We start from the raw sequence: 8,990 nt of genomic DNA, 5'->3' as shown, positions 1-8,990 counted from the left end.
ATAATATTAGGCAACACATATTTTCTGTTTTTATAGTTTATTAAATGTAGTTTTTGAATTGGCCTTATTAGGAAATTTGTGGGCTCAGCCCTTGTTGCACTTTGGTCTTAGTTGTATTGCATATTGTTTATATAGGGACCAGCATAATTTATGGGAACAATCTTCTCATAATCTTTGCTAGCTTTAACCAATGACTTGTTCCTCAAGGCAACATGACCAAGTGATGTGTTAATAGGGTTTGAATATATAAGAGAGGAAATGATCAAAGAAATAAAAGAAAAAAAGAATTGATTGGATATAAAATAGGGTATAATCTATATATCCAGGGGAAAAGAGCCAAAGTATCCCTTAAGCTAGTGTGCAATAGAATTGTAGAAAACACCAATAAATGAAGTTAAGAAACAGAAAACAAAAAAATTGGGGATAGAAAAACAGAAAACAAATTAAACAAAGTAAAAACAACCAATACTAAGAGTAATTAATATATAACTAAAACAAGAAAAATAGCTGCCAATACAATCCAAATTCAGCAGGAGAAGACAATTGATTATTTTTATCCTTGTAGCCTAGCTTCCACATCATGATGTGATCAATTCTTTAACACTTCAACCTCTAAACCCTCACGTCCTCCTCCTTATAAATATCCTTTTCCCTTCCCACAGGTGCAAAATCTCCATAAACCAAAATTGCTTCTTCAAGTACAACATTATTCCCCGTAACAATTCCAACTACCAGCCCACTAAAACATCCTGGCAAAAATGTCACCCAAACAAATGCAAAATGAAACCATGATTCTTGAGAAGCTGGTGGTGGTGATTTTAAGGCCACATAACTCCCACATTTTGCTGCTACTGGATAACCACGTAACCCCAAGTTCCCATCATATGAACTTGTTTTAAATGTAGCAAACTGGTTCCCCTATGGTACTGGTCATGTAAGGTTGTTATGAGAAACATTGAAGAAAGATAGAAACATGAGCTCCTTTAGTTGGGGAGGGATCTATCCATGAAGCCTGTTATGCTCTACAAGTTTGATGGTATGCAGCCACTAAGAATGTTGTTGGACAGGTTAACAACTTGAATCCCTCATAGACTCCCTGTACTTCCTTGAATCTCTCCTTGGAACCTGCTCCTAAAGCACAGCAGTAATAATAAAAAGAAAAAAGGGAAGGAAGGTATAGCTTGTAACATAATGAGGAAGACTTGAATTCTCAATGACTTCAAATAATGGCAGTTTGGGGAATGTTAAGTCTTGGTTAATTTCTCAAATAATAATCAATTAGTTTTTTTTCCCCGTTTTCTTTTTTATCATTAACAACCATTTAGTCTAATGGTAGACCATCAAAAAAGAGAAAAGAAAAAAAAAAAGTCTCTCATAATAGAGCACTTGATGGGAATAGAAACTCATAAAACTGTAAGTGCATTTGAAAAAGTGGCATAGTAGGGAAGATGAAAACATAGATGGGAAACCAGAACCCGAAGTTAGGACTGTCAATGACTTAGTCATGATCAACATTTCTTGAGATATTTTCTTTGCTATTTATGACATCCATTATCAACCTTTTGTATTTATTACTTTTTAACACATATCTCAATCCAATTACTGAATTTACATTGAAATATAATGGATCAAAAGAAGTTTACTCAACGCATCATATTTTCTTTCTCTGATTATTCTGATCTTCCCTGTTTTCTTATTTTTATTAAGGGGAAAAGATTTTGTTCTTTTTTTTAAAGAAAAAACAAGTTTGAGGATTATAAGTGTAGTTATTTTACTTGAAATGTTATATTTTTAATTTAATATATGTATGCCATTACAAAACATTAGTAGGTGCATAAAAGACACTAAAAACCATCAAATGAAGATTACAAACTTGTACTACCAGAAAAAAAAGCTTACTACCCACTTTTGCGACAAAAAAAACCATCAAATGAAGATTACAAACTTGTTCTACGAAAGAAAAAGCTTATTACACACTTTAGCTACAGTCACACCAGTTATATATTAATCATAAATATATGCTCCTATTCATAAGAGTTACCTCTGTAGTCTCACCCAAAAAACTTTGGAAATCAAATCCGGCCTCCTTGAGGTGACCACATGTCTAGCCACCATTCCAATTAGCAGTCCACATCCATATCCCACCACTACAGCTTTCCATCCAAAACTAAATATGGAATCTGATTTCTCATTATTGTTGACACCATCAGAAGCTGCCAAGTGAGGGCTTTCACATTTTCTGGACAATGGAAGACCACACAATCTCATGTTACCCTCAAAAGAAGAATCTTGAAATGTAGAAACCTGTCCACCTTGTGGTATTTGACCCACAAGTTGATTGTGAGACAAGTTTAAATATGCCAAAAAAGTGAGGGCTGTCAATTGCTGAGGGATTTTACCAAAGAGCTTATTATTAGACAGGTCCAATGATTCAAGCTCTTTTAGATTTCCTAAAGATGATGGGATGAGTCCACTAAAACTGTTGCTTGACAAATTCAGCATAACTAGAGATCTGAGATGCCATAACGTACTTGGAATTTCTCCATCTAATTTATTGTTAAAGAGATCAATTGATATGAAGTCTGTTAGAGTCTTGACCAACTCCATTTCTTGTCCCTTACATATTTTCTTCACCGAATCATTATAGGTCCCTTTTTCATTGTATAATGCATCTAACTCAAATCCCATTTTGGAAACTTTAGAACTCATGGAAGTCCAATTTCTAAAATATTCCAAAGGTAAGTTTCCGGTAAAACCATTATGAGAAAGATCAAAGGTTTTCAATGTCATAAAGCCAAAAAAATCACGAGGACACCATATTGCGCCACGAAATTTATTGGAGCTTAATACTAGAACTGGAAGCCTCTGCAAATCTTGCAACCAAAACGGGAATGTATCACTTAGTTGATTGTGTCCGAGATTTAAAATGTCTAAGTTTTTGCATTTGACAAACGACTTTGGAATATTTCCATATAGTTGGTTGTGACTCAAGTCCAATGTCATTAATGTGCTTCTATCTCTGCAGATTTGAGGAATATTCCCAAGGAAGCTGTTTCTTTGAAGATTGAGCACCCTAAGAGAACCATCCAAGTTTTCCAAACATTGAGGAATAGTACCATCCAGATGGTTATTTGATGCATCAAGCACTTCAAGATCCTTTAATTTTGCAGAACAAGGGATCAATTCTTCCAATCAAGCTGTTATTTGATATGAACAAAAACCTGGTAGACATTGGAGAACAACAAGCGGCCCCTGCAACATGTTTGAACTAAGATCAAGATGAGACAATCTTTTCCAATGATGAATCAATGGAACTTCTTACCAACCGGTAATGAAGTTGTGAGAAAGACTCAACCGACCCAAGTTCATGCTTAAGAACCACTTAGGTATTAGGCCGCCAATTCTATTGTTCGAGAGATCTAAAATGGCCAAGTCATTTAGTGCTTTCAAGAAAAAAGGAAATTCAGTTATGTTACACGAGGACAAAAATAAACGATCAAAAATGGGAAGAGCAGAAATATTCAAACGTATATTTGTTGTTAGAGATAGGCTATTATATGAAAGATCAAGAGTTTTAAGCATGCATGAGAAGATTTTGAAATCAACTCTGCCACTTAATTTGTTTGAACTAAGGTACAGTCCTCTCAGTAGAATAAATTTGGTGATGGAACTTGGAATATTTCCATTCAATCTATTTCCACGTAAAGACAGAGTTTCCAAAAAGGATGAGTTAGAGAGGACCTCAAGGCCTATAAACTGATTGTCATCCATACGTAGCTCTCGAAAAGAAGGCAACGTAAGTAAAGAGAAAGGGATGGCTCCATTCAATGAGTTGCTTGACAAATCTAGGATATGAAGGAAGGTCAAGTTACCAAAAGTATGGGATGGGATTGAACCTGTCAAACTGTTGTTACGGAAATAGATATCTTCCATATGGGAGTGATATTTGGAGGCTTCCATGGAAAAAGTTATCTGAAAGATCCAAACAATATAGTTGTGTAAAATTTGCAAGTGAAGATGGAACATGACTACGACAATTATTTTGATAAAGATATAAATATTCCAGCTGTGGGAGATTTCCAAGTGATGAAGGAAATTCACCAGTAAATTCATTTCCTCCGAGGTGAAGTTCCTGGATTTTTGCAAGGTTGCCAAGTGTAGATGGAAGCTGACCACTGAAAAAATTGCCTGACAGGGAAAGATATGAGAGTTGAGAAAGGTTTCCAATGGAATAAGGAACAGGCCCTGAAAACATACAAGATGACAGAACCAATTCATCCAAGGATTTGAGGTTACCGATTGAATTTGGTACTTTCCTTGCAAATTTTGCATTGCGAAGTGTCAACGACGTGAGGTTGCTGTCAGAATGAAATTCCGGAAGAGAACCAGTGATATCTTCATTATCATACAGATTAATGACTTGTATATGTTAGGCAATTGGAATATTCTTTTTGGAAACTCACCAATTAAACCGCATCCATCAAGAGAAAGATGAGTGAGGGAAGATAACTTTGCCAAGGATTCGGGTACTTGTGAAGAAAGATTCAAACCACTAAGATGAAGTTCTCCTAAACTAGTCAAGTTTTGGGAAAGCATTCTAAGCAGCTCTGGCTCTTGTTTGGTTGGATATGTGTCAAAAGGAAAATCCTTGCCAGAATATTAAGAAAGATCAAGCGAAATCAAATTTGTTAGCCTTGAGATTTCAGACGGTATATGACCAGAAAACATAGGGTAAGAGAGATAAAAATGGGTTAACCTGGAAAGCTGGCCAAACTCAGAGGGAATTGAACATGAACTGAAGTTGTTGTTTACAAGGTTGAGCTTTCGAAGATGAAGCAACCTGAAAAGGCTGCTGTTCGAACGCAGAGGACCATGAAGGCTGTAGTTAGTCAAGGCCAACAACATAACCTGTTTCCATATTGCATGAGACCCCATCCCATAAACAACAATCACTGCCTGCCTTCCAATCTCTAAGATCGTAAATGGGGCTGAATTCTCTTTTGAGTTGCAGTAAAATGGAGGATTGGTGAGGGAGGCAAGAGGAATTGGAAGAGGGTGAAACAAAGACGAAGGATGCTGACGAGATGAAGAGGAGATAATGGTGTAAGAGGAATTGATACGCTGTCTTCATTTTTACCACAATAATTTTGAAAATGAGAGATATATGTATCTGGTAGGTTGGAATATATGAGGGTTATATGGCTTTATATAGCTAAATTTTTAGTGTAACTTTCAAATAGTACCCGTTACTTTACACTTTATGTTTTATATATATAGATTATGACCAATTATATATTTTTGAAAATTAAAAGTCCTCTTCTCTGTTTTGTTCCTTTTTTTTTTTTTTAATCTTTTTGATCAACATATGGAACCCAACAAAAGAAAAAAAAAAATTTCAGTGGATATGAATCCCAACCATACATGTGTTTAATCAGCAATTACTGTGGTAGGAAAAAAAAAAAAAAAAAAAAGACCTGGTATAAGGAGAACCTGGTATCACATATCATTTATATTTGAACACTTAAAAACTATTTTGTCCAGTCCAAATGCTCCAATTGTATCATGTATGATCATAGCTTGTTCGGTATATATCGCACTTAATAATTATTTGTGAAACGAAGGACAAAAAATAATAATTATTTGTGAAACGAAGGACAAAAAAAAAAAAAAACAAAGTTTGGTAGCAGGAATCTCCTATATTAAATTATAGTGAAAGTTGCTTTAAGAAATAAAAAAATGAAAGTCCCTTTAAAATATAAAATAAAATGAAGTGAAATATAATACAAGAGTTCATGCAATTCAAAATAGACAAAAGCAACTGAAAAGTCTTAATAAAGGAGTCTTTCCGCGTTGAAGTGATTGAAAAAAATTATACAAGAAAAGACGAGATCTATGTAACATGCATGGCAACAGAGGGGAAATGACCTATTCAACTATTGCACCTTGTGCACAAAGAAATAGGGAGAAAAAAAAAAAAAAAAAAAAAAAAAAAAAAAAAAAACAGAAGGACAAGATAAGGTGAAAGTTACAGGAGGGTCCATGAAATGGAAAATTCACAAAGTAAATGAGAGACTTGGAAAGAAGTCTTACAGAGGAGAAATAACCTACCTAACCATACACTTCGTAATCGACCCAAAAAAAATAATAACAAAAAAAATGTAAGACCTTATCCCTACGTTTACCAGCACCCACTTTTTTTTTTTTAATTATTAATTTTATTTTTTTTGTGTTTTTCGAATGCACAAAGAAAAAAAAAAAAAAAAAAAAAAGGTTCGTGCAATTGTAAAATCTAACAGCAGTAAGTCTCAATATTAAAGTAACTTTTTTAACAACTTTATTACATAGTCCTTAATTAAACAATAGAGTCACAAATTAACATCTTAAAAAAAAAAAAAAGTGGTAAAAATAGGATTTGAATAAGAGAGGAAATGATCAAAGAAATTAAATAAAAAATATAAAAAAGCAGTGTTGATTGAATACAAAAAAGGTTATAATCTACTATATATCCAAGGGGTAAAGAACAAAAGTATCCCTCAAGATAGTGTGCGACAGAACCGCAGAAAATTAGTTTTCACATGTGAACGTTTCACACATATGGCCCAAAAAAATAATAATAATAAAATCCATTTTAATTTAACTTCGTTAATTAATATATATTACAACTGGTTTTTATAATTAGTCAAACTGCAGAATCGTAAATTTCCATAAGCCTATATTTTGAAGCTTTATCAAATATTTTACGATTACATATAAGATAAAAGTATTTAATCAGATTACAGTAAAAAAAGAATGAATATGTTAATTATCTCCTTACCTCCTCTATATCATCAGGCTAATGATGAACTAGCAATTAACTAAGACCACCATCAACCAAAAAAAAAAATGAAGGAGGAAAAGGTTCTTGGCTATCTTATCTGCAAATTGGGCTTCTCTTTAATGTTGAAAGGCATGGCATTGACGCTATGTGTATATATATATATATATATCTCACAGTAATATTAACTGCTGCAGTGAAGCTTGAAAAATAAATGAAACAGAAAAAGAGAGAGATAACGTGAGAATTGGATGTAGGAAAGGAATTACTTACCTCCAAATTGGGTAAAAATTAATGGTGGTTCTCTGTAGGGACATTCATATTAGTATGGGTTTTGTTGGATAGTATATGAATATCGTTTTCTTAGCTTGTTATGGAACACTTGTGGGAATTGGTTAATTGATTGTTAAGATTTTAAACTTAAAAAAAAAAAAAAAAAACAAATTTGCCAACTTGGAGCCTCTTCATAACATAAATTTCCTTCCTAATTTGGCAGAAAATCTTGTAAGTTATGAATTTGGAACACGAGGAAAATAAATAATTAAAGAAACTGAACAGTGAATACAATTCTTTTTTAATAAAAACATTTGATATAATCAGAACACAGAACATTGTATTATAGTTTAATTTGTTTTCTTTAAGAAGAAAATATATATATTTTTTGTTTTAAATCGAATCCATACAGTACTAAATTTCAGAACATAGTGGAAAAACAGAACTTGACTTGATCCATCACTCTGGTTCCTCTGCTTCCATTTCTTCTCTATTTTCTTAATTACATTGATTACTATATAAACTACAAAAGTGATTCAACAAATAGCCTCAACCCCATTTTCAAATTCAATTTTTTAAACTAACTAACTTTTTGATTACTATGTAAACTACATAATAATCTTCAATCAATTTTGTTTTTCTCTGTTGTTAAATATTAATTGCCCTTGCTTGAATTTAAAATATAATTATTCAGTTCTTAATGGAATTTTTTTCAAATTAGAAGTTACCATATTGACAATTGTAACACACTCGAGGGAAAGCATATTTTTCGCTTGTTGTTCAATATTTTTATATTAAATCTCAAGAAATATGTTATTATGTCATAAAACTGTTTTCATTTTTCCAAACTTACAAATGCCGTTTGTCCAGTAAACTACAGTATAATGTATAACTAAAGATCAGACACAAAATAACAAACACATAGAAGGGCAAATACTTTTGTTTCTATGCGGTTCTTTATCTCAAAACGTAACGGATAAATGGGACTTTACGACTTTAACCATCATTTCGTTTCTCTGCTTCCTCTTCTTCTCTGTTTCCTTGTACATTAAATCATGTATAAACTTGTAAATGTGATTAAAAAAATGGCTTCAAAGTAATTTACAAAATTCAATTTTTAGAATGATTTTTACTTACTTTTACATCTTGTGTTATTGCTGACTTTCGAACATCCTTCATCTGGTCCAATACCATATTGGAATTGGACCCAGTTAGGTCCTTTACCAAATTATTAGAACGTAGATGGAGATTTAGAGTGCAAACTCTGGAGTAGAAATCAATTAACCTTACAGACAACCAACAAAATAAATAAATCGATGTCTCAAGGGACTAGTTTGTACTCGTCTTGCATCATAGAGCACTTGAGTTATTTGAAACAGAGTAATTGGGAAGAGTTGTGCTTTGAATATAGTTTAAGGGAGGGGGGGGAAAAAAACCAACAACAACAACAAGAAAAACAGAAGATTTGAAAATTAAAGTTTAGTAATGTATGCATAAATAATTTTATTTTAAAATAAAAAATTTTGTATTTAATATTATATCAAAAAAGGAAAATATAACATAACATTATTTCAAGTAATTAGGAGCAGCAACAAAGACCCATGCCTGCAATATTATGGAATTTTAGTAGATTATGTATCTTTTCATGAGAGGCCAATACAAAACATTAAAAGATGCAAGAAAAGACATTGAAAACCATCAACTGAAGATTATAACTTCAACTACAAAAGAAAAAAAAAGCGTATTACTCACTTTTGCGACAAACAAACCATAAAAGAACATTACAACTTGTTCTACAGAAGAAAAAGCTTGTAACACACTTTAGCTACAATCACACCAGTTATATATCAAACATAAGTATGTGCTCCAATTCATATGAGTTACCTCTGTAGTCTCACCCTAA

General features: G+C 32.7%; 1 protein-coding gene across 1 annotated transcript; it reads right to left on the bottom strand.

Moving 5' to 3' along the window:
• Positions 1-612: 612 nt before the first annotated feature.
• LOC125420158 (receptor-like protein 12) lies at positions 613-8,281 on the bottom strand. Its single transcript, XM_060811259.1, has 7 exons — positions 8,225-8,281; positions 4,757-5,121; positions 4,271-4,358; positions 4,102-4,188; positions 3,742-3,972; positions 2,056-3,156; positions 613-918 (listed from the first exon to the last, which is right to left on the bottom strand). The coding sequence occupies exons 1-7, from the start codon at positions 8,279-8,281 to the stop codon at positions 613-615; spliced, it is 2,235 nt and encodes a 744-aa protein (XP_060667242.1).
• Positions 8,282-8,990: the final 709 nt, after the last annotated feature.

This window comes from Ziziphus jujuba, chromosome 9, assembly GCF_031755915.1.
Source record: "Ziziphus jujuba cultivar Dongzao chromosome 9, ASM3175591v1".
Lineage (NCBI taxonomy): Eukaryota > Viridiplantae > Streptophyta > Magnoliopsida > Rosales > Rhamnaceae > Ziziphus > Ziziphus jujuba.
This window is presented reverse-complemented; position numbering and strand designations above follow the sequence as displayed.

What these genes read in the sequence shown, in the direction of transcription:
- LOC125420158 (XM_060811259.1), bottom strand. Translation starts at nt 8,281, where the DNA reads ATGGTATTGGACCAGATGAAGGATGTTCGAAAGTCAGCAATAACACAA. An exon ending in GAGTTTGGCCAGCTTTCCAG is followed by an intron (nt 4,359 to 4,756) that starts GTTAACCCATTT and finishes TCATTCTGACAG; the next exon opens with CAACCTCACGTCGTTGACAC. An exon ending in TCAAATCCTTGGATGAATTG is followed by an intron (nt 4,189 to 4,270) that starts GTTCTGTCATCT and finishes TTTCCCTGTCAG; the next exon opens with GCAATTTTTTCAGTGGTCAG.